General features: G+C 39.8%; 2 protein-coding genes and 1 long non-coding RNA gene across 7 annotated transcripts; 2 read left to right on the top strand and 1 right to left on the bottom strand.

Moving 5' to 3' along the window:
• Positions 1–8: 8 nt before the first annotated feature.
• si:ch73-22a13.3 (inositol-trisphosphate 3-kinase A) lies at positions 9–6,624 on the top strand. 2 transcript variants are annotated; one of them, XM_005467516.3, is made up of 8 exons: positions 9–80; positions 221–1,131; positions 2,411–2,495; positions 2,972–3,185; positions 3,843–4,047; positions 4,140–4,241; positions 5,539–5,610; positions 5,720–6,624. In XM_005467516.3, the coding sequence occupies exons 2-8, from the start codon at positions 268–270 to the stop codon at positions 5,966–5,968; spliced, it is 1,791 nt and encodes a 596-aa protein (XP_005467573.1). In that variant the 5' UTR covers positions 9–80; positions 221–267; the 3' UTR covers positions 5,969–6,624. The 2 variants fall into 2 exon arrangements, with proteins under 2 accessions (XP_005467573.1, XP_019220816.1); XM_019365271.2 differs by lacking the exons at positions 9–80; positions 4,140–4,241 and having other exon boundaries at positions 94–1,131.
• On the bottom strand, positions 3,038–12,504 carry LOC112848185 (uncharacterized). Its single transcript, XR_003222149.1, has 3 exons — positions 12,368–12,504; positions 5,696–5,940; positions 3,038–3,269 (listed from the first exon to the last, which is right to left on the bottom strand). It is a non-coding gene; the product is annotated as an uncharacterized LOC112848185 (long non-coding RNA).
• nxf1a (nuclear RNA export factor 1a) lies at positions 8,806–23,256 on the top strand. Of its 4 annotated transcripts, none has more exons than XM_005467518.3 (22): positions 8,806–9,246; positions 12,753–12,812; positions 13,248–13,455; positions 14,733–14,892; positions 14,983–15,066; positions 15,334–15,438; positions 15,657–15,737; positions 16,859–16,928; positions 17,259–17,347; positions 17,482–17,589; positions 17,722–17,831; positions 20,412–20,448; positions 20,783–20,851; positions 20,964–21,019; positions 21,210–21,317; positions 21,503–21,561; positions 21,649–21,764; positions 21,855–21,897; positions 21,997–22,075; positions 22,458–22,640; positions 22,724–22,784; positions 22,899–23,256. In XM_005467518.3, exons 1-22 carry the CDS (start codon positions 9,192–9,194, stop codon positions 22,935–22,937), a joined length of 1,980 nt encoding a protein of 659 aa, XP_005467575.1. In that variant the 5' UTR covers positions 8,806–9,191; the 3' UTR covers positions 22,938–23,256. The 4 variants fall into 4 exon arrangements, with proteins under 4 accessions (XP_005467575.1, XP_005467574.1, XP_005467576.1 ...); XM_005467517.4 differs by lacking the exon at positions 8,806–9,246 and adding an exon at positions 9,874–10,011; XM_005467519.4 differs by lacking the exon at positions 8,806–9,246 and adding an exon at positions 11,578–11,611.
• Positions 23,257–23,756: the final 500 nt, after the last annotated feature.

The raw sequence follows: 23,756 nt of genomic DNA, 5'->3' as shown, positions 1-23,756 counted from the left end.
GAATGAGAACGGGATGTGGCTCACTGACAGGCACACAGCTTTGTGTAACTGAAAACTTGCAGGTGGAGGACACTGGTTAGGTAAGTGAGATACACGTGAGCATTTAATGCTGCTTTTTTTCAATTTCTGTCGTTTAAAAAAAATGTTGTCATTCTAGTGATTTTTAGACTCTTGAATGCATTTCCTCAAACGTGTTCAAAACTGTGCATCTGTTGTAAAGATTTTGCTGTCGTACAAGCACATGTTGGGGTCACATCCGACACAAAGATGGACACTACAGATGACAACCACACAGAGGGGATAAAGATGGAGATAGAGAATCAGCAAATTGTAGAGAATGACTGCTTTTCCACCTTATCGGATAAAACGCATCAACATCTGTTGATCAGCGAAAGGCCGTCGAGCAGCTGCAGGATGGTCAGATTAAGATCCAGACCCAGTCTCCAGTCAACAAAAAGCTTCCCCCCTTATAGTCAGTGCATAGGTGGACTGGGAGAGGACGAGGAGTCGGATGATCAGCACAATTCAGACATGGCTTGCCAGGCAAATGCCACAAATGTGAAGGAAGACAAAAGAGAAGAACTTCAAAGCACAGAACGAAACGAAGAGCTGACTACAAGATCTCCAAGGGACTGGCTAAAGGCAAAATGGAAGCTTAGGAGGAAGGAGAGGTTGGGGGGAAGCTTTGAGGTCGACGCAGACAGCTGCGAGAGAGGAAGGTGGAGTGGGAAAAGAAGGGTGGAGGAGACTGAAGAAAAAGAGGAATTTGATGATGATGATGATGAAGGATGTGCAAATGCTGAGGGGAAACACTGGAGAGGTAGAAACTCCAGCTTTGAGAAAGTGAGGAAAGAAGAGGAGGAAGACGAAGATGGGAGATCGACTATTTCAGCAGTAGAAGGAGATACAAAGAGCAGCAGGGAGACCCCAACAAGGAATGATGAGGAGGAACTGCCAGGAGTGACAGAGGGGTCCACAACACAACAATGGTCCTCCCCACATCCTATCCTCTCCAAGCTTCTGCACTCCTCCACCTCCTCCTCCTCTTCCCTCAACCTTTCCTCTGCAGAGAGCGACGAGGTCTTTAGTGAAGGAGAGGATGCTGGGTCAAAGAGGAAGACATTCAGGAAGGTGAGAATATCTGAGAACAACACATTATACACAGATGCAGCTTTAAAGTATGTTTTCATTTTTGGGGGGAGGGGGGTCCTGGCTGATACACTAGCATTGGCTCACGTGTCTGGCTGCTCTGGTTTTCCATGGAAGTAAAGTAAAACCATATTTCTCAACTGTTCTGTGCACCTGTGGTCCTACTGATTTGCATGGGCTTGAAAGAGGACTTTGACAAAGTCAGATTTGAATGGTGTTTGCATGCCTGGCTGCTGCCGCTGCTGCTGCTGCAGATATGAGAGTAAAGAGCGAACAGAGGGAGGATGATAGGAAGCACGCTCTAAACACAGTGTGTTTGTATTGTCAGACACTGAATAGCAGACAGTCGGCTGTAACAGGCCTGAAGAGTTTACAAAACATTTTAAACCAGCATGGTTTAAACCAGCATGGTTTAAAATGTTTAAATGTTTAATATGGACTCGTGTATGATTTGAAGAGCTTAAATATGACGTAATAGAGACATTTCCTCCAAACTGCAAGCCTGTCATTTTGTAACAATGCGCTACTGAACATGCTTGGCTCAGCTTCAGTCGCTTTTGGGTTTAGGTTTTTCATTGGCTACCTCTGTGTCTGTTAGAGACTGTTTTGTGTATATACAAAGCAGATCATAACTGTTGAGGAATGTTCTATTTGTTGAAAACAGCTGTTTGGGATACTGTTGGAGTACATTTTTCAGAGTTTGTTAAGGCCACGTGACTACATGGCTCCCCGAAGTGGGAAATCAAAGAATTTTATGTAGTCATTTTATGCTTTTGTCAAAAGAAATGTACAAATGAACCATTTCCAAGTTACAGAGCATTAAATTTCAACGTGCCTCCATAACTATGATTTCACTGTGAATGTTTTGACATTTCGTGCAAACGTGCGTAAAAAAACACATACTTGCTGCCACGCTGCCACGGCTTAAAACAAACCAGTCGCTGTTAATTTTATTAATGACATCTCTGTTTTTCCTACTTTGACAAAGCAAGTTTAGCCCTTCACATTAACAAACCGGCTTACCCTGCTTCTTTTTGCATGCATGCTGCTATTCCTGTTGTAGGTAAATTTGGCACTCTAAACTCCCTGCAGGTGTTTGTCTTTGTGCTTTGCACATAGGTCACCTACCTATTAACAAAGAAATGGCAGGTATTCTCCACACCCTGAACACCCTGAACTGGCCTTAGAGATAATAGTTGTTGGATGACTACTAGACAGGAATGCTCCTCTCACGTAACCTGCTTTTCTTTTTATGCCTCAGTGCCGCTCCTGGAAAACCTTCCTGACCATGATGCACTGGTCTATGAGCCGGCAGAGCTCCTGGGTCCAGCTGGCTGGACATCAAGGCATGTGTGTTACAGTTTCTTCCACACAGACACGTGCAGGCTTTCAGAAATCAGCGTGAACACATTTCCAAATGATGCTAGCTATGATGCTATCTAACACATTGATGTTTACATGATTGCAAAGCTTTCCGAGAGGACATTTTTGACTTGTAAATATGAACTGAAGTCACTATAGGATATACTGTATGTCATCACCACTGCTTGCCGGCATTAACTCACATTGACTCATATGTAAATATCCATGTGACTGTACATTATGTCAGCTCTTCACGGACTTAGTTTTAGTTTTTTCGTTTCAAAAGATACATTATTAGGACATGGGGCTAGTCATTGAACTGTGGGTGGCTAAAACCAGGAGACAGTGAAGCTCAATATTACCTTTACTGAGGTGTCAGTCTTGAAAAAGTTTACAATACTGAACTTAGGCAGTACCCACAATAATTTTATCTCTTCTTGATGTTTGCTGATGTCATCAGGTAACTTCCAGGTCAGTAAAGGAGGTGAGGTGCTGAAACTATACAGTGAAGTGGAAGCAAACTGCCTGGACTGCCTGATGAGAGACCCGCTGAGACCCTTTGTCCCACAGTATCATGGCTTGGTAACAAGAGGGGAGCTCTGCTATATCCGCCTGGAGGATCTGCTGAGTGGCCTGAAGAGGCCCGTCATCATGGACTGCAAGATGGGAGTCAGGTAAGGCGTCCTCTGCAGGTGACTCATCAAGTCTTGATTGCAGAAGATTTAGCTTTCAGCTACATGAAGGGCTTAGTGAGTTTTCTAGGAGAGAAAATGTCAAGATTTCAGATTTTATGAATAATACGCTACACTGGTTTTAATGTATAGAAAGGGTATTTGGGAATAAGGTGTTTATATCATGTTCTTGCTATGATGACTAACATCTATTCGCGGAAGGTTATTTTTATATCGAATCCCAAAAAACTGACAAAACATTAAAACTTCAACATCCAGTTTGTACCTGGTCCTGAGCTTCTGGTCATTAACAGCGATCCCTGTCAGCAGACAGATAAGGGAACTGTCATTTTGAATGGTTCAGATACGTCTTAGTGTCCACAAGAAATGAATTGAGTCTTACCTTCAAAAACCTTAAAAGCTTATCAAAAATCTAATCAAGTTCCATTATTAGGCTGTTTTACATTGCTAAATGCCTTAAGTGAGACCTCAGCATCTAAACATCACATTTTCTGCTCAGGGCCATGAATTAAACCTCCCCTTGAATTTCACTCCCTGTGGTATATCACATCATTATTTGCAGTCTGATATTGGTGCTTTTGTTTCCAAAGTTTGAATGACCCCTTTGTCAAAACTAAATATCTACATTTTCTTTGCTAGAACGTACCAAGAGGACGAATTAATCAAAGCTCGTGTCAAAGCTCCTCTGCGGAGCGATATGTACCAGAAGATGGTGAAAATGGACCCTTCTGCTCCGTCAGCAGAGGAACATGCACAGAAGGGAGTCACCAAATGGCGCTACCTTCAGTGGAGGGATTCAACCAGTTCTACGTCCACGCTGGGCTTCAGGATAGAGGGCGTTATGGTAGGAGTGAAGGCCAGGGAAGGAACTGCACTGTTTATGTTTATTAAAAGTATCAGTCTGATACAGTATCTGTTTCTGTCTCTGTGAGTCAGATGGAGGATGGTAGCATCCAGCGGGACTTCAGAAAGATTCAGACTTTAGCTCAGGTCACTGAGGCACTGCTTTACTTCACCAGGAGCCAGCTGGACACTCTGGTCAGTTCTGCAAACATGTAAAACTTTTCCTTTAGAAAACACACCTGAAATCATGTCGCAGTAAGAAAAAAATTGTTTGATAAAAGAAAACAGAACTGGCAACTTCAAAACTGATAATGAATGCAATCCTTAATGAGCAAACAAGTGGAAAAAGTGGGGATAAAGAAACCTCAAGTGGAGCCAGACCTGGTGAGGACTTACATCTGCTGTGACCTGTCGGGGTGGTAGGGAAAAGTGTAGAGAAGTGCAAAGTTCTTGCGGTATACCTAAAGACACTTACCAGACCAAACTACACAGGCATTGCTCTTGACAGATTTCAATCAAGATTTAGAAAGAATAATCCAACACCGACCACTTTACAAAATAAAACTATCAGAAAATGTAAAATTACTTTTGGATTTTCTGCTCATTCACATCTCTCACTCTTAATTTTTGGAGAAAGCAGACCTGCATTTTCTGGCAGAGCTGTGACCATATTAAAGGCATCGTCTTTCTTTTACAAATAAGAGTGAAAAGGTGTCATCATGACTTGTCGAACGTGGGCCCAAATGCAGGCAGGAATGAGCTAAAAATGATCCGTTTATTAAAGATGTTGGCAGATTGTCCACAAAGGAAAAAAACCCCACAAAGTCCAAAATATAACTGAAAATACACAAACGTAAAACTTGGAAAACACACGAGGACAAGGTGACAGCAACAATTATCACACAGGGGTATTTGGGGCAGCGAGGAGACCCAGCTGAACTAAATCAGAACAACACCACATGGGAGGGCACACAGACACACAACTATTAAAATATTATAGGATGCAACTAAAGAGAGAGCATCAAACACAGAAGTGGAGACTTAACAACACGACACAAGGAACACGGGCAAGATGGGAATAAACAAAAACCAGGTGGTGAGCAAGAACGGAAGACTGTAATAAAAAGTCAAAATATAAAATAAGTAAACTTGAAAATCTCATAAACAGGCAAACACAAAGTAACTCAAGCAAAATGAGAAACAACTCCAACCTAAAGCATACTTAAACCCAAAATGAAACTAAAACTCTAAAAACTCAGAACCGTGAAGAGACCCAGGGATGGTGACGCTGAGTGCTTAGAGCAGCCTACAGCCCAACTGGCTGCACATACACTGACCTCGTTATCTGAAAGCTTTGGCCATGTCTAAGATGAGCATTCACTGTTGTAACAGTAAAAACAAGGAAAAGCATAATAGATCCCATTTAACGTTTTATTTATCATAGCTTCACCATTTGCTGTTGCTAAACATCTCCACCCATGTGTGTTCTCAGAGAGCATACCACTCCAGACTCCTGGCCCTGAGTGACGCACTAAAGAATTCGCCATTTTTCAGAACTCATGAGGTTGGTCTACATGTAGAGATGAATCTTGTTCAATTGTGCGATAAATAAAAAACACATGAATTCATCATAGCAACTCTTACAATACCTTTATGTTTTTTAAATCGATCAGGTGATTGGCAGCTCGCTTCTCTTTGTCCACGACCACAGCAAGGCCAGTGTATGGATGATAGACTTCGGAAAGACGACGCCTCTGCCTGACTCGCGGGAGCTCCGACACAACGTCCCGTGGTCTGAAGGTAGCAGGGAGGATGGCTACCTCATCGGTCTGTCCTCTCTCGTCACATCTTTAGCCCAGGCCATCAGCGTGGCCTCATGGCAGCAGGAGGAGAGCTGTGAGGAGGAGCAAATAAGCCCGTGAATGTGCATTTTTGACAGTCGTTACACAATTGTAAGTGGATGAGATGGACGAATCGACTGGTGTTACACTTGGAATGGTTTCATTCGCTGGAAGAGACTTGATTTGTTAATGGAGATTGTGTCTTCAGGGGCTAAGGAAGAGGAACAAGGGACTTCAGTGTACCAAAAATCCATAGATATGTGGTTGTGCATCCGGTATGTACATACTCTGACAGTTAAAGCTACTGTGTTACAAAGAACTTTTTGTTTTCTCATTCGCAAAAGACGGACAATCCAAGGAACATCTGATCTGATCTACAGATCAGGGGCGTACCTGAGGCATGGGTTGGGAATGACTCTGCTGGAGATCTGTTTACAAATGCTTCTGTCTTGTTTGTTTTAATTTGGTTGGTCTGCATAAACTAAAACAGCTCGCCTTTGTTGCAACATAAGCTCATTTAAGGTATCTCATTATGCGCACATAGGCTGAACAGCCTCGTGCTCTATCTTTTTTTAAGACAGTATGTGTAAAAAACATGGGTTAAGTACAGATTAAGCTATACTGATGAAGAAAACACAGCCACAATGTTTGTATTGTATTATTCTACTGTTTGTATTTAGATTACTTACACATGATGCAGCTGAAATGTTTTTCACAGTTTTATAGGCTATAAATAACCTCACATATATAAAAATTAAAATAAGAATGCTTCTTTTTGTTGAGTTTTTATATATCCGTGTCACTATTATCATCATTTTACATAAAATGCAGGGCGATCCTGGCTCAAGAGTTGGGAGTTCGCCTTGTAATCGGAAGGTTGCTGGTTCGAGCCCTGGATTGGACAGTCTCGGTTGTTGTGTCCTTGGGCAAGACACTTCACCCGTGGCCTGCTGGTGGTGGTCAGAGGGCCCGGTGGCGCCAGTGTCCGGCAGCCTCGCCTCTGTCAGTGCGCCCTAGGGCAGCTGTGGCTACAATGTAGCTTGCCATCACCAGTGTGTGAATGGGTGGATGACTGGTTGTGTAAAGCGCTTTGGGGTCCTTAGGGACTAGTAAAGCGCTATACAAATACAGGCCAATGAGTTGCAGACATCCAAGTCCAAATAGAAAGACAATGATATGCAAAAAAGTAAATAAATACATAAAATGCTAAATAGCAGTGAGAGTTTAACCGCTGAAATCTCAGGGCAGTCAAATCCATTCGATCATTGCAAAAAGCAGGTTGAATAAAATATTTCAGTGAGATGGATTAGTGCAGCCAAAAAGCATATATATGTATTACACTGCATGAGGCAGTGGTGAAGTGTTCAACTGAAGTGACGGATGAGTTTAAGGTGGGGGAGGGATTGGCTCGGAGTCCCTTCTTGTTTGATGTGGTGATGGGCAGGTGAACTGATGAGGTCAGGCAGGAGTCCACAGAGACTCCTGCCTGACCTCTTACACATTATGATCTGAAGTGAGAGAAGGAGGCAGGCCGAAGAGAGCTTGGAGAGGTGAAAACAGGTGTAAAAGTGAAGCTGCAAGGAACAGAGGCGGTGAAGGTGGATGTTTAAATATCTCGGGTCAACCATCCAAAGCAACAGATGGGGCACAAGAGAGGAGAGAGTCCAGGCAGAGTGGAGTGGGTGGAGATGAGTGTCAGGGCTGATTTGTGACAGAAAGAGAACAGTGAGAGTGAAAAGGAAGGTTTACAAGATGGGAGTGAGACACTGGCGCTGACAAAAATACAGGAGGTGCAGCTGGAGGTGGCAGAGCTGAAGGGTGGACAGGATTAGAAATGAGAACATCAGAGAGACAAAGTTATAGAGGCAGGGCTGACATGATTTGGACATGTGCAGAGGAGGGTTAGCAGAAAAAAATTGGAGGAAAATATTAATGTAGGAGGGTGGTGTGAAAGATGAGGACGCAAAGGTTGAGTGAGATGCAGCAATCCCTAAAGGGAGCAGCCGAAAGAAGAAGACTGAATGATATGATTTGTGCAAATCTGAAGTATTGTTAAAATAATGCTGAGTGTTTAATTTAAAGTAAGTCAAATAATAAATAACTGAAAAGTAAGCAGTAAAACAATTACAATTCTTAACCCTGTGAGGTCTAACACATCATCGGTGATCCGAACCCTCGGCTATCACAATATGTTTTTGTTTCTCACTGATACTGTCCGTCAGAGGATAACAAAGTAATCAGACTATCTTTACTTTTTAAATTCCTGTTTTTCTTTTCTCCAAAAGCAAAGTGTTAAGACTCAGAGCAAGGGTTAGGGTTTCAACAGATTTATGCACTTTAATATCTATATCAGCTAAATTCAAGTACATTTTTGTGTTCGAAAGTTTAGAAAAATAGGAATATCTAGCCCAAGAGACAATATTACACTAACATTAAGACATCATAATTAGCATTTTAGTGGTTGTAGACTGTCAAGATGAAAATTTATAGCTTTAGTAATTAAAGGCTCCATCTCATCTATTGAAAACACATTTGGCTTATTAAAATGTGACAATTCTAAAAGAGAGACCACAAATTAAGATGCAGAAGTTTGCAATAATGTCTTGGAGCTGTTATCACTGACTATTGTTAAAAAGGACAATGACTAAATTTGGATTTTTTTTTTTTAGTTAACAACAGGAAATACAGCAGAAAAATTAATTTTTTCCCCTTTTGTTATTGTTTAACAACCTAATAATAATTTGTGTATGATTGACAAATAGATGCCTGAATTAAATTAAGTTAATTACTTTGTTAATATTAAAACTATTTAAGCCAAATATCTATTTTTAAAAATGCCATAAAAAAGTACAAAATCTTACATATGCCTAAATATATTTTTTGTATGCTAATATTGTGGCAGTTTAAGCGTTCAGGCTGCAGTAGTCAGACGCTTCGTTTCGCCAGGTGGCGCCGTGTTGTTGGAGGATCAGGAGAAAAGTGAGCGGGAGAGACCGACTGACAGGAGCTAAAACGACAGGTTTTCTGTACTTTTATGGAAAAAAGCAATAAGGTGGTAAAAAAAAAAAAAAATTAGTGGTAAATATTGAAACTTGGCCTGGCAGGATACGCAGCCAACGTGAACGGTAGCTGCTAGCTGCAAGCTAGCCTTAGCTTCTGCTCACAAAGTTGCCCAAAAAGAAAAAACTTCAAATTTCGCTCAAGAAGGCTGACAAAGAATCTGGTGCTGTTGTGAAAAGGAGTTTTTCAAGGAGAAAGTAAGTTTTACTGGGAGATTAAGTGGTCTTGAGAGGACTAAGTGGTCATGTTTCAGAGGAGCTACCCCAACCTGGCCGTGGTGACACATGTGGTGAATGATGGTAAGTCTGACTCCCATTATTCTCTCGGCTTCGTTTAGCCTGGGTTTACATTACCGTCTAATCGCTTACACCTGCCTATGCCTCGTGTTTTAAACAGACATTGTGAAAGATATTGCCTGAACGTTGAATATTTAAAAATAAATAAGCGTGCTACCGAGGAGGAAGCTGTAGCTATTGTTTACCTGGTCAGAGAATTTAGTTGGTGTGATGCTAACGGAAGCCTTCAGGCTAATATTTTTAATGCATATATTTTTTATATTAATTAAATATATATTCAGTTGCAGTTTGGTTACTTAGGCAAAAGAACCACCTGGATGGTCACGATTTGTGATAAAACACAGATTGTACAGCTGAGCCTATCCTAAAGTTCCTTTGAGTGAAATAGTGTCAAATTATACTCCTTTTTTAATCCTGATAGGCTATATTAAAGTGCACTGTTTGTACAAAAATAAATAAAAAGTAAGCAACTCCGGACAATTCCAAAAATTAAAATATTAAGAGCTTGTTATGACATTCTGTGACATTTCTGGTAGTATTAAGAAATCGTGCTGGTTCACTGTCAGGGCTTATTGGGACCTCATTATTGTTATTGCTTCCAGCTGCACCTTCCTGCCTTGAAAGTGCTCTGTCACAGGCATTTCTCACAGCAGATCATTTGCCCTGTCGCTGTAGATATTAATAGATAATGAGTACCGATAATGGCTGCATTCCACTTATGGGAGGTCCTGGTTTTATGCTTGGTGTTCAGTGGCACAAACAATAGAAGTGAGTCATTAATATCAACTGGGTTTTTTTTTTTCTTACTTTTTACAAGTCAGTCTTTTGTGCACATGTCACGGGAACTTTCCAGTTATTTAGAGGATTACTGACAGCTGGTCAAAACAACATACTGAGATATGATTTGTGCAGCGCTGAAATTAGAATAAAAACTTCTGTAGGTTTAGGAAATGACACATCTAAATGAATGTGAGTCTGTTTTTATCAAAGGTCTTGGTGTTACATGATGTTGAAAGTATTATTTTCAAATTTAACGAATATAGTTTTTAGAAGAGATAGATTAAGAAGTCTTAGAAATCAATAGAAGATTTTAGTTATAAGATCATTTGAGTCTTATTTTACCTTGTATTGTAATATACATACATCACGAGTTAATATACGTTTAGTTTCGAGTTCATCATGAAGACAAAAGTAACCATCTCTTTAGTAAATCTGCCCTTCATGAAGGCCATGTTTTAGTGGATGTTTGTGGTGCCTGCTGTCTGTTGGAAAAATATCCAAAATGCCTGTCAGTAAGATAAGATCCAGTTTATCTTTAAAAATTATGTTAAACACTGTTAGACCAGCTAAAAGTTAGAAGCAACAGAAATTATAATAATTAATAAAATACTGTAACAATAATTACAGTAGTAGGCCTACTGAAAAGTAATATGTTATGACAAAAATATTATAATTAGACAAAAAATAAGTTGAAAAAATGAGCAAAATAAGTATATCATACAAAAATAATTATTCCAAATTCAAAAAAGTAAAATAAATAGAATTAATAACTATTTAATAAATGTAGGAAGATGAGATGAGATAGCCTTTATTTGTCCGTTGCAAGTCTTTTGCCCACAACCGAGATGACAGACAGCAAATGTATAGAGCTGTGTAAAAGTCTTGAGCCACCCCTAATTTATTTAGCCTTCATTTTGATGTTTTTTTAAATATATATTTTGGTCTTAAACAATATTTCACTAGGACTTCTAAAAGCCTCATTAAAATTTTCTTTCAACATTGGCTACTTTCTCACTCATTTTCAGTCCAATCCTTGTACCTGACCATTTTCAGATTTTTTTGTGTGTTGAGCCATTTAACACTGACCAATGATTCATTCAAGTATAAAAACAAACCAAAACTCAAGGGATGAGTCAGTGTTTCCTCTGCTCATAACAGACAACTTTGCAAAGAATCCATCATTTTGTTATCAGCAGCCTGTCCAAAAACACATAATACAGAAAAGGCTGAGGTGTGCCAAATTACAAAAGAACTGGAGTGGAAATCAGTGGCAACATGGCTTATTGAGTGATGAATCCAAATATGAAATGTTTGGTTCAAATAATCATCCACTTGTACAGAGGTGGTCAGGAGTGAGATCCAGCATATAAAAAAACACAGTGGAACACTATCAATCATGGACTGGCCTCCCCAGAGTGCTTAGCGCGGAATTATTGAAGCAGTGATCATCTTGACAGAGAACAGAACAAAAGACAGCCAACATCAAACAAAGAGCTTTGAATATTATTCAAGAAGGCTGAAGAACTATTCCCGAGGACCACTTAAAGAAATTACTATTGGGATCGGGCTATGTTTAAGAATAAGTGCGGTAAGACCAAATGCTGACTTCCTATTTTTCCTAGGAAAATATAAAGATCAGGGCTGCTTCACGACTTTTGCATAGTATTATAAGACGACATTAAAGTGGCTCAATGACACAGTACAGGTGGTAAATAATATGTTAACATGATGGGAGGCATGTAGTGTTAATGTGTGAGATATGGAAGAATTCCAGTAGCTTTCCTTATCCAGTACATCAAAAATGCACCTACAGGAAAAAAAAACAAACATACACACAGCTTCTCTGAACAGTGTTAACTCAGGGGTAATCTCAGGTGAGGTTTGTTTCGCTACAATTGCACCTGCTCATAATAAACAAGAAACAGTGTGTATAAGTGTGGGCGTTAAGTTAAATTTGGTACTTTTCACTAACGTTTAGCTTGCTAAATAAGATAACCCCATTTTATATACCCTTTGATACCGCTGTAGATTTGTTTTAAATACATTTGCATACTGGCGCAGCTTTGAAAAAAACAACAACAGATCGGCCCGTTGGCTAACTTAAAAGACAGCTGTCTGTGTTTTATCCCCCATCTTTGTGGAAATACAGAAGTTGGTGAGCCTTTTAAAGAGGTTCGTGTGTTTATGATTGGCTGTAATATGATTTAAATGGTCGGATATCCTACATCAAGCTTCGCGCTATAATTTTTGCTCATATACGCAAAACTAGGTCGAAGCTAACGCTAGCAAAGCCTGATTTGTACATTGCATGTTTTTTTTGTTTTTTACTCGACCATAATCCCACCGTAGTTTGTTTCAGCTGTCCGCTCCCTTTTCTTGCCCCGGAAGAGAACCCAGTTGTGTTTCCGGCTTCGTCTTCTCGTTTGGGCTCGGCAGGGGAAGCTAAGCTAAGCTGCTAGATACAAGGCGACAGTCACGTCGCGGTCACCTTTGTTTCCGCTGGTCCACCCGGGATGTTGGAGTTTCTCCGACAGCCTTGGCTTTGAGTGCCGTGAAACAAGGAAAATAACCACCACTAGTAGCATTGTTGTTTTTTGTTTCACTCTGGGCTGTGATTGTTATCCAACACTATTGGAGAAATATGGCGGACGGCGGTCATTACTACAATGGTAAGAAGCCACGTTCATTGCAGCTTTAAACTTACTGCACTTTTAACGATCTTTCCACAGATCTTAGAGACTTTGTCGTGAGGAGAGAGGTCAGAAGAACCGATTTCATGGTTCACGGAGGTAAAAATATGTCGAAGGCATCTCGGAGGTGTCATTTTGTGACCTTTTGGACACATGTTTACCCAGTACCACGCCATGAATATTTGTATTATTTCACTGGTAAAAATGAGTCCAAAGAGTTACTGCAGAGATCAGCAAGACCAGGTCTTGTCTTGGAGATTTAAAGGACTTTTAAAAATGAGCATAATTTGCAAAAGTGTAGGCTTAATTAAAATCTGCTACAGAGCAGTGTCTTTAAAATTGTAAACTTCCATTAATGTTTACATTGCAAGCTGTAACAGTCATTTGAGCTCTTTTCAGTCTTATCTAGTCCATGTACAGTAGCTGATTTAATTTATCTGATAACCTATGCCTTTTGGGGGGTTATTATTGCTCATATTTTGTAGCTGAGATGTGATATTTAGGTTGTGAGCTAACTTACTTTCTCTTTTACAGAGCATGATGACAGAACCGCACCACAGTTTCGCAACCGTAAAGGCAGAGGCCCTCACAAGGGTCGGTATGACAGGTCTCGCAGAGACCGCCAGCGTGGAAACCACTCAGGAGGGTTTGGAGGTCCTGGACCACGGTCGAGGCTTGACGATACTGATGGAGATGTAACTATGAGTGATGGCTCTCAGGACAGCAGCTCCCAGAACAGATTGTAAGTGTTATAACTTACACTTTCATTGAATGCATTTACTAGAGTTTGTCTGATAAACTCCTCACAGTAATACTTTAGTCTAAGTACACAATTAATGGCTTTAAACTGAAAAGAACATTTGCACAATGTATAATTTTCTTGTAAGGTGAGTAACACGTGAACAGCAAGGTCTTAGGTGTTTGAAGCTGTAGGAAAGAAGGATTTCATGTGAAGCTGTAGGAAAGAAGGTGCATTTGAACAGCCCGCACAGGAAGAGAAAATAGAGCACCAGACCATTTTCACTTCTGTTCCTTTGCTGACATCAATAGTACCACAGTGAAAGTGAACAGGACTGAAACGGTAAAAGTGAACTGAGAAAAAATAAGTGATTTTGTTAGTCAGCTAAAAATTATAAAATGAAATTATTAAAATATCAGCTTGTGTCCTGCATCCAGTGTGACTTTTTTTCTAGTTTCCACATCTTGAATGAAAAACTGGTTTGATGAAGGAGAATATTCCAGGTAACAAAAAGGGAGGCCACTGTAAAGCAGTGTTTTAATAAGTTTGCCTGTCTGTGTCTCATGGTCTGCCAGTACATGCATGTGACTGTTTCGCAAACATTGGGGGGAAGGTAATGTCCACCATGTACTGAAAAGTTTATTTATTTTAAGTCTACTACAATAAGAACTACGAGTGTGAAATCTGTGTTGGGCCTTAACAATAGGTTAAAGCAACACTGAATGTAAGGAAAAATACAGAGAGTGTATCCGTATAATTTTGAAACCTGACTCCTGTCGACCTGATGCAAAGTCATGTAATGTTTGTGGTCGGCACACTGGTGATTGCTTGTGCATATCATAACCACACTTGCTGCAGTCTACCCCTAAATGATGGAATTGGTTTTGAACTAGAATAGGAACACAAGTCAGAACAGTAAACAAAGCAATTACAGAGGTTTTTATCAGGAATCTCAAGATAGCAAGAAGGAGATATATGATTGATAAGTCACTGCAATGCAAGACCGACCTACTGGTACCTCTAGCCCTTCTGCACTGCACACACACCAGATTACAAAAATCTAGATAGGCACAACAAATTGGTAGTTTATCAAAGCGCCTCACATGCAAAATTGTGACTTAATCTTTGGCAGATGGCATCATTTGCAATGATGATAACAGATAAATAAACTGCTTGTACAAAGACGGCATACTGAATGATAGAATTTAAAAATTGCATTGTATCTTTTTCCTGTGTGGCCATATGCCTGAATATATACTGCCTTGTTGTGTTCTCCCCAGTAACCCATACGGAAGACCTTTTAGGAAAGGAGATGGACGGTTTGACAGAGACAGGCGACAAGGCAAAGGTGGAGGCAGAGGTGGAGGGGGTGGTCCCTTCAGAGTAGGAGACCGAGGTGGCGGAGGAGGGAAAAACCAATCGGGCTGGTACAAAGTAACGGTGTGTATCATTGCAGTCACCCCAGGAAGTCAAAGAAACCACCTTGTAACCTATAAAGAAATTATATTTTGCTTCTTGTATGTTTGGCAGATACCACATGGAAGAAAATATGACAAGAAGTGGCTACTCACAGCTCTCCAGAACATTTGTTCCGTTACGTACACGCCTGTACAGGTGCGTTTAAGCACTTATAATTACTAGTTATAAACAGATTTAATACCTTTTATATATTTCTTGAAATAGCAAATATATGAGTAAGATTTTAAAGGTTTCTATATGTTATGTTCTGATAAAATAAATGATGTAATTCTTTGTGCCTATACAGTTATTCAGAAAATATCTGCAGTACCCATGTAGTCAAATTAGTAAGTTAAGTTTAAGGAGATTTTAATTGTATTTTTTCTTTCTTTTTTTTCTTTTTCTTGTCCCCTCTTTATCCAGTACCACGTGGACCATAACAGGGTCCATTTCTATGTGGATGACTCCTCTGTTGCCAGTGCTTTACACAAGTGTTCACATAAGATCACAGACACCGATGGTTATAAGGTATGTTGGTGTAATAATATCGATAGGTATTTGTGTCATGTGTACTGTTCACGCCCATTGTACTCTGCTGTGCTGTTGCCTTAAGGTCACAGATCATTGGTGTGCTGCTACTGAGTGTTTATCCACCTACTTGAATGTGAAAACAAGATAATGAATAACCATTAATCAAACAATCTTAATCTTAAGTTATTGTCATTTTCCATCTGTGTTTCTTCAAGGTCGAAGTGCACGTCAACAAAAGTGGTCCACCGTCATTCCTTCTCTCTGACCTGAAGCCTGAACACCTGGAGCACCTGAAGGTAGGAAGCACCCGAGTGGGGACAGTGATTGTGGTTAAAAGCCTCATAAGTAATGTTCAAAATTTCTTTGAGTTTTTCTAATCATTGTGAGAGTCTGTTGCTCAAACTATTGGTGTTCTGGTACTAAGTACACTGTTAAAGTGTCGTTCTTACTTACATTAACTCTGTTTATTAGCGATGTTAATAGCTCGTCCGTTTAAATGCAGTTTACCAGTTTAGGTCACAGAATTATAGAACCTCAAAGCAAAGCATTTTCATTTTAGTGATGCAGATGTCATGAGTGAAAGTGAAAGTTTGTCATATCTCTAAGAAGTTGGAGACAGGCGGCCTTTAGCCTGCATTTTTAACCGATCGTCTCAACCTGACTCCCTGTCAAAAAATGCCAAGTATGGTGCTTGTCTTGTTTGCAGAGACATTTTTAGAATGAAATTGCAGAAAACAAAGTTCACTAAATACACATTTCACCCGTTACTGCTAAATGTGGTAAGGCATGATTTAAAATGACGGCATCTCAGTTTCACAAGCATAAAGGCAGAGCGCCCCAAACTAACCAACCACAAGGTTCGGGACTTTGTTATAATGCACTTAACATCAACAATAAAATGACTTACTGATGAGTGTACAGCTATCCACTCAACACAACAAAAAGGAAGAAAGCACCACCTTCTGGTGCTTTTGGGAATATACATGTTAAATTCTCAAGCAAGCAGACCACTGAACTACCAATAGCTGCTATATTCTAGCCAAACCCTACTTATAATAACTGTAAATGTGTATTTTCCCTGTTAGGTGTTTTCAGAGTAAAGCTGCAACTATGGGAAGTGATTAGGAGCATTTGTAGAACCTTAAAAAAATGTTTATAAATATTGGAAATTTTTATATGACTGTACCACAAGTTTATTATTTGTTTTGGTATATTTGGACGCATTGAGCAAACGGGTAAAGTGGTGGCTGCTTTGCTGCATTCATTTCATTAAATTGGTAAACTCTTTTTGCATTTGATTCAACAGAAGTGAACTGACCTGAGTGGTGGAGAGAGTTCAGAGGAGAATTCTTTTGCTATTGTGACCATTTTTGGTGTTTTGGAGGCTAATGTATTGATTCTTGTTTTTATCTGATAGCAATGCATGGCAAAACGTTTTGATGGCTCCCAGCAAGCACTCGACTTGAACAACATTCGAACAGACCCAGGTGATTATACGCATATTTTAATTATTTTTTTTTTTACATACATTTGCTACCAGGATCACATGGTTCATACTTATAAGTAAGTTTTTGACCAGCCTTACAGAAATGATGATGATTATTATTGTTGTTATAATTATTATTATTACAATACTTGCATCTGTGCGAAATGGCGATTGAATGCCTGTTCTAAATGGTTTCCAGTGATGTTTTACACCAAGAATCAAATCAATCCTCCTGTGAAACTGAACCTTGCAGAACTTTATTTACTGCCACATAAAACAAAACTTCAACGTTTGTGTAGTATTTTATTGCTAATTTTATCTTACATGACAGACCTGGTGTCCCAAAACATTGAAGTGATCCTGAACAGGAAGACTAACATGGAAGCTGTCATCAAGATCATTGAAGAAAACATTCCTGAGGTTAGTGCAGTGACAGACTTTTTTTTTCTCCCCTTAAAGAAGCACAGGCACTTGTACAATCTACTGTAGCTGCTAATAAAGTAATGGGTCACATTTAAGTGTGCTCATTGTCATTTTGTGTCTCATTTTGCCAGCTGACGTCCTTAAACCTGAGTAACAACCGTATTCACAAACTGGATGAACTAGCTGAATTGGTTACCAAGGTACCCAATTTGAAGACGCTCAATCTTTCCCAAAATGAGGTGAGACTGACTACTCAGTTTGTAGAAGTATAAACAGACATGACCTAGTGGTCCTTTGCACGTTGTGTGTGTATGTTTCTGCAATTTAAAAAAAAAAAAAAAAAAAAATCCTGATTCTGTGTGGTTCTCCAGCTAAAGTCTGATCGGGAGCTGGACAAGTTGAAAGGCCTGAAGCTGGTGGAGCTGTGGCTAACTCGAAACCCTTTGTGTGACGTCTTCAAGGACCAGGCCTCATACATTAGGTCAGTCAGTGATTCACGAGATTGAAAAAGTCATTCTTACGGAAATAATTCAGTCACTGTGTGTGGCTGTCTGAGTATGACGCGGGATGCTACAAAACAAGATCGGTTACCTCTGTTTGTGTTTAAGATGGCTGTAAAGTAACAAACCATTTTGCTCAGCAGTTGAGGATGAACGTTTGGACCAAGCAGAGCCAACTCATAAAACCTTTAACAACTTGTGTTTTCTGTGAGTGAAACACTGGAAGAAAATAAACAGTCCTGAGTTTGTAACTCGCAGATATGATCATTTTTTAAAGTTAAGGGCTTCAATTAGTGTGCACAGGAGAGACGTACCAGTTGACTTAAATACACCATAAGCTTTCTGATCTTGTCACTGTGTTAAGGAATATTAAAAACACCCTAAATGGAAATAAGTGATTAATATTTGTCATTTATGTACAGATTTACTTGCATACAGACTTTTAAATATCCATGCGGTTGTGCATATACCTATGCACTTGTAGTGACCTACACAAGTATTCAGATATGTGCTGTGCGTTAAATAATCAAGGATCTGTGGGTGTTTAAATGTTTTGTTTTTTTTAACATGTTTTTCCCACTCAATGATTAACGTTTCTTTTTCACACTGCAAACTAATCATTTCTTACTTTCAAAAGTTGCTGAGAGGACATCTGACCACAGTAAATTTGCACAGTGTTAAAATTTATTTTCCTTTCAGCTTGCTTAAACCCTCTGCAGTGTGAACAGCAATACTACTTCTTTCTGACGGTTGTTCCGCTTCTCTGTGGGACTTCCTTTCAAGCTTTAGTCTCATCTTTGTGTGTTGTAACTCTAGGCGGCGCTCTGTCTAGTACTCCCCTGCTGACATTGTGGTTACTTATCCCATAAGCTGCTCTAAAAACACTGTCACACTGCAGATGATAAGAAGCATGCTATTAAAAAACAAAAAAACAAAAACGGCAACAAAAAGCAAAAAAAAGTGAGCATTTCACTTCTGGTTTATTTCAAAAACAGGGATCCACAATGAGATTTTGAGCAGTACTGTAAAAGTGTAGACTCTCTGTTGGAGAGTGGGCAAGCCATTTTCATCTCGACAAATTTTGGATGAAACAAAGAAAATTTCCACAGCCAGTGTGTCCCCTCCCCTCATAGCGCCCCTGCCCACTTGGCCCACGTATCAGGCGAGTATGGAAGGCTGGATAGCCCATGACGGGTAAGATCCCACCTCGAAACCCTGGGACAACCTAAGGCAGGCACAGTCACGATTACTCGGCCTCAGTCCCTGTGAGCTCAGACTCACTGATGAGATGAAGTGAAGAAGACGGGACTTCAAGGGTAAAGCTGCTGGGCTGAGGCGGAGGGGGAAATGTCATTATCAATGACCAGTGATGAGCCAAAGAGAGAAAACACTCCCACTAAGTCTGATCTCTTTTGCCTAAAATGGGCCTCTGATTTTCTGTGAATGAAGTGGAGAGTTTGGCAAATATCCATGACAAAATCTCTGAAGAAAATATGTTCTGAACTGGAAATCAGTTCAGAAAAACCCCCAACATGAAAACACTTCCTCTTCCAGTTTCTGATGGCTGTGACCAGTACGAAAAAGCTCAATTATTATTAGATGATTATCACTCTACGTCATGATTAACAGTCTCCTCCCAGTCCCTCTTTAACCAGAGGCTTGGCCCCAAATTTTAGTTGGAAAAAAAAAAAAAAAAGCTTAGAGAAAGCTGATTTACTCTTCAGAGTGAGAAAGTTAACTGGTAAATTTCGTACTTTTGCAGCAGGGGATGAGTACAGAATGAGCGGCGGGACTGCTAGGCTAAGCTCTCTTAGAGACCTGCTGTCGTTGTCGTTCGGCTCTCTTCTCAGGTCTGCTTTAATTGCTGATAATCGTGGGCACAGACACTGATGAAAATCACCCAAATGATGAATAGTGACTGTCTTCTGAATGTTAGGCTACTTGTGCTAGTATGTCACTGAACTGTACTTCACCTGTTTTGTTTTCTTGGTGATGTAGACTCATCTGTTCCCCAACATCTTGGCCAGAGATTTTGTAACCACCTCTCTCCCAGCAATGCATAATCTCTTTATTTTACTACTTCAGAATGAATGTGTTTGCTGGTTCCTGGTGTGGTCTCGTAGATCGTGGGACTTTGCATGTTTGTATGTGTGCACTCCTAGAAAAGTGTGCTTGTGTTGCTTCTCCATGTCAGATCTGTGTATGTCACCAAAATGGGGGAGAGGGTGAGTATACCAGCTGGTAAGTACACTTCAGCGCGGGAAACTTCGAAAGAGCACAGCAAAAAATATGAGAAGGACGAAAACGCTAAGTTGATTTGTGGATTTCCTTGTACACACAGAAGATTAAATCCTTTGTGACACTGGTTGTAATGAAACATTTTAATTTCATCCTCAAAGTGGTAGTGTCTTAAAAATTCAACTGAAAGGCACAAAATGACATTAAGTGGATCAGCAGGTGTGACTGTCAGTTATACCCACAGTAATGAGCATTATTTGTGTGTGTATGGGTATGGATTGTGACGATAACGTTCCTGCTCTTGGTTTTTGTTCCCATACCAGTGCTGTGCGCCAGAGGTTTCCCCGGCTTCTCAGACTGGTAGGTTCCCACATTTTTAACTCCAAATTTCACTATCTTTGAAGTCATTCTCCTTTATTTAGTTGTTCTTTTAACTAAAGATGCTATAAAATCCTTTTGAATACTCCAATAAATGTCATGTTCTGAAGAATCTGTTGGTGTTCTTCATTTCTGTTCTTTTCGGCCAAAATGGCAAAAATAATCGTAGTAGTTTTGTTTCATGCGTTCTGTGGGAAACCCTGAAGTGGTCATTATCTTTCATATGATACGCACATCTCCATATTTTAGTTTTTGTATCACTTTATTGATGTTAAACAAAATTTTTACGATAATTTTGTGTGTGGTTTCACTTTAGGATGGTCATGACCTCCCTCCACCGATTGGATTTGATGTGGAAACGCCCACCACTATTCCCCCCTGCAAGGTTAGCTGAATGTATAGTTTTACTCACTGATATTCACCATTGTGTCTATATTACTGTTAACTAGATTAGTTTAATCTGGGTTGTACAAATGCTTTCCTGTGTGACTATCCAGGGCAGCTGTTTTGGCTCCGATGAAATCAAGGCGGTCATCCTTCGGTTCTTGCAACAGTAAGTTTCTCCTTTTCCTTTTTTGTAATGAGGAAAACCCTGAAATTTTTTAGAGTTGGTGCACTGATAATGTGCCCACTGAACAATTAGTGTTTTTATTTGTTAATTTGAATTAGCTTTTAACGAAATAATTTTTGGGGGAGAAGGACAAACACAGAAACTAACTTCATGGCTTGTGACTGTGTTGCAGGTACTACAGTATCTATGATTCGGGGGATAGACAGCCACTCCTGGATGCCTATCATGATGGAGCATCATTATCAATCACAACACCTTACTCCACCCAGAACCCCTCCAGGTGAGGACACAAAAGCACATTTGTAGATAACTTGCTACTCTGATTAATATATTTTGGGCGTTTTCATCAACAAAGCAGAATTAAGCTTTTCATTGACAAGATCTTTGCATGGGTTGCTCTTTCTGTGTCCAGCCCTAACATCTCTCAGTAGTCAGATTGAGTCTGTTTGTCCCTCTGCTGTTTAGGAGCAGTCTGGGAGAGTATTATAAAGACAGTCGAAACCTGAAGAGAGTCAAAGACTCCAGTGAGTATCTTTCACTGACTAAATTGAGGTTGTCGGGATTTGAGACGTCTCCTCATGTTTTCCCTCTCCAAATTTTGACTTCTTTAGCGATACGCTTTCGACTGCTGAAGCATACACGACTGAACGTGGTGGCTTTCCTCAACGAGCTACCAAAGACTCAGCACGACATCGCCTCCTTTACGATTGATGTGAACACTTACACGGTGGGTTTTCATTCTGTCATCCACCTTGACGTTTTCCCTCTAAAGCAATTTATTGTTCTAATTCTCTCAAAACATGTTTTCCATTTACAGAATACACTACTGTCATTCACAGTGAGTGGAGTTTTTAAAGAAGGTGAGCTGTTTTAGTCAGAGTTTTAGAATTGGTTCTGAACAAAGGGGCATACGTGTTGATTTCTTTACTAATTTGTTGTCTGTCTGTTGTCGGTTTCAGTTGTTGTTGATGGGAAATCGCGAGAATCCACAATGGCCTTCTCTCGAGTTTTCATCACAGTCCCAGCAGGAAATTCTGGGTGAGTTTTACTGAGCTCCCGGTGGTTTATATGATCCTCCTGTGGTGCATAACGAAGTGTTTGTTTATTGTTATGCCTCAGTCACACAAACCTTTAGACCAGTCTGCAACAACTTGGGACCCACCAATCACTAGAGAAAAATGTGCATTTCATGAAATTGGTAACACGCTTCGTTAGAGTCAGAGAGTCATAACGGTCAAGTTAAATATATCAAACATATTACATGCGTGCGTCTCCTGCTAGAACCTGACAGCAGACTGTATGGCAGATGAACCTAATCAGAAATTGTACCAACAAACAAAGAGGACGTTTAGCTTCTCCTGTGTATAACAGAAACATCCAGATAACCTTATGTTTTCTGTGTGTGGTTCTTTTGCGACAGGTTGTGCATTGTCAACGACCAGCTTTTCATTCGAATGGCCACAACAGAGGAGATCCGCCGAGCCTTTGTGGCTCCTGCCCCGACTCCATCTTCCAGCCCTGTCCCCACCCTCACTGCACAGCAGCAAGAGATGCTCACAGCTTTCTCACAGAAGTCTGGCATGAACCTGGAGTGGTCACAGAAGTACGTTTTGTTTCCTGCACATATCTTTTTGTGGTCTTGTGTATGATTGTGTATTTAAATATCTAAACATGCATCTTTAACAGGTGTCTACAAGACAATGAATGGGACTTCAGCAGAGCAGCGCATATCTTTACTCAGCTGAAGGTAACTTAAATTGTATAATAATAATGATGATAATTGTTCTGTCTTTAAATCAACATAGAAACACGATTGTGAGGCCATGACTTTGAAATATCTCCTTTTGCTTTCTCTTTCCAGGCTGAAGGAAAGATTCCTGATGTAGCTTTCATAAAATAAAGAGTGGAATCAAATATCTGTGAAATAAACTTAAGCGCAGTTACTTTTATTTATGGCTTTTGTTCTTTTATTCTCTCACTTTGTTTAATTACGAATAAAGTAGATCAAGTCTACTTGGGTTAACTGTTTTAACAGCCAAATGTCATTCTGCTACTGTTTTTGGTTGTTATTGTAACCTTAGTTTTTGGTCATTTGTATAGATATCACTACACAATTTTTATAGGAATAAAGAATATGGCCATTGGCCAATTGTATTCATGTGCTCATCTTGATTTTGTTTCTTTATGTTTAACAATAAAATATATTTTGTCACAACTGATACATTTTCTTCAAGGCTACTTTAGAAAAGAGTGGGAAAGTGAGGGGGAAATGACCAATAATTTGACTATGTTTCTGTTTACAGCAAAAAGGTCAAAATATTTTAAATAAATACAACTTATTGAAAGATGTAAAATTGATGTTTCATTGGAAAAAAAATAATAATACATGAGTGGTGCTGCTCCTGGATGACGTCATGTATCAGAAAATTTTATCCAGGTAAATATAAATGTGTGGAAAAAGTTGACATAAAAAATATAGTATGGAACTATTTACAGTGCTGCTTTAGTTCCTTAATGGCTGTCCAGATTAAAGGGTTAATTTAAATCAACATTTTTTTTTTTTTTTTTTTGTATATCGGAGAGAGCTCAGGTTGAGCAGTTTGGAGACAAAGAGTAGTCGAGTCTGAAGTGGGAACATGCGAAATGGAGGGAGAACAGATAGTTTAAACAAAGTGTTATTAGGTGTGGAAGGGAGCAGCTGAGGGAAGCTGGCCTTAAT

This window comes from Oreochromis niloticus, linkage group LG2, assembly GCF_001858045.2.
Source record: "Oreochromis niloticus isolate F11D_XX linkage group LG2, O_niloticus_UMD_NMBU, whole genome shotgun sequence".
Lineage (NCBI taxonomy): Eukaryota > Metazoa > Chordata > Actinopteri > Cichliformes > Cichlidae > Oreochromis > Oreochromis niloticus.
The sequence above is the reverse complement of the archived record's forward strand: the minus strand, read 5'-3'. Positions and strand labels throughout refer to the sequence as shown.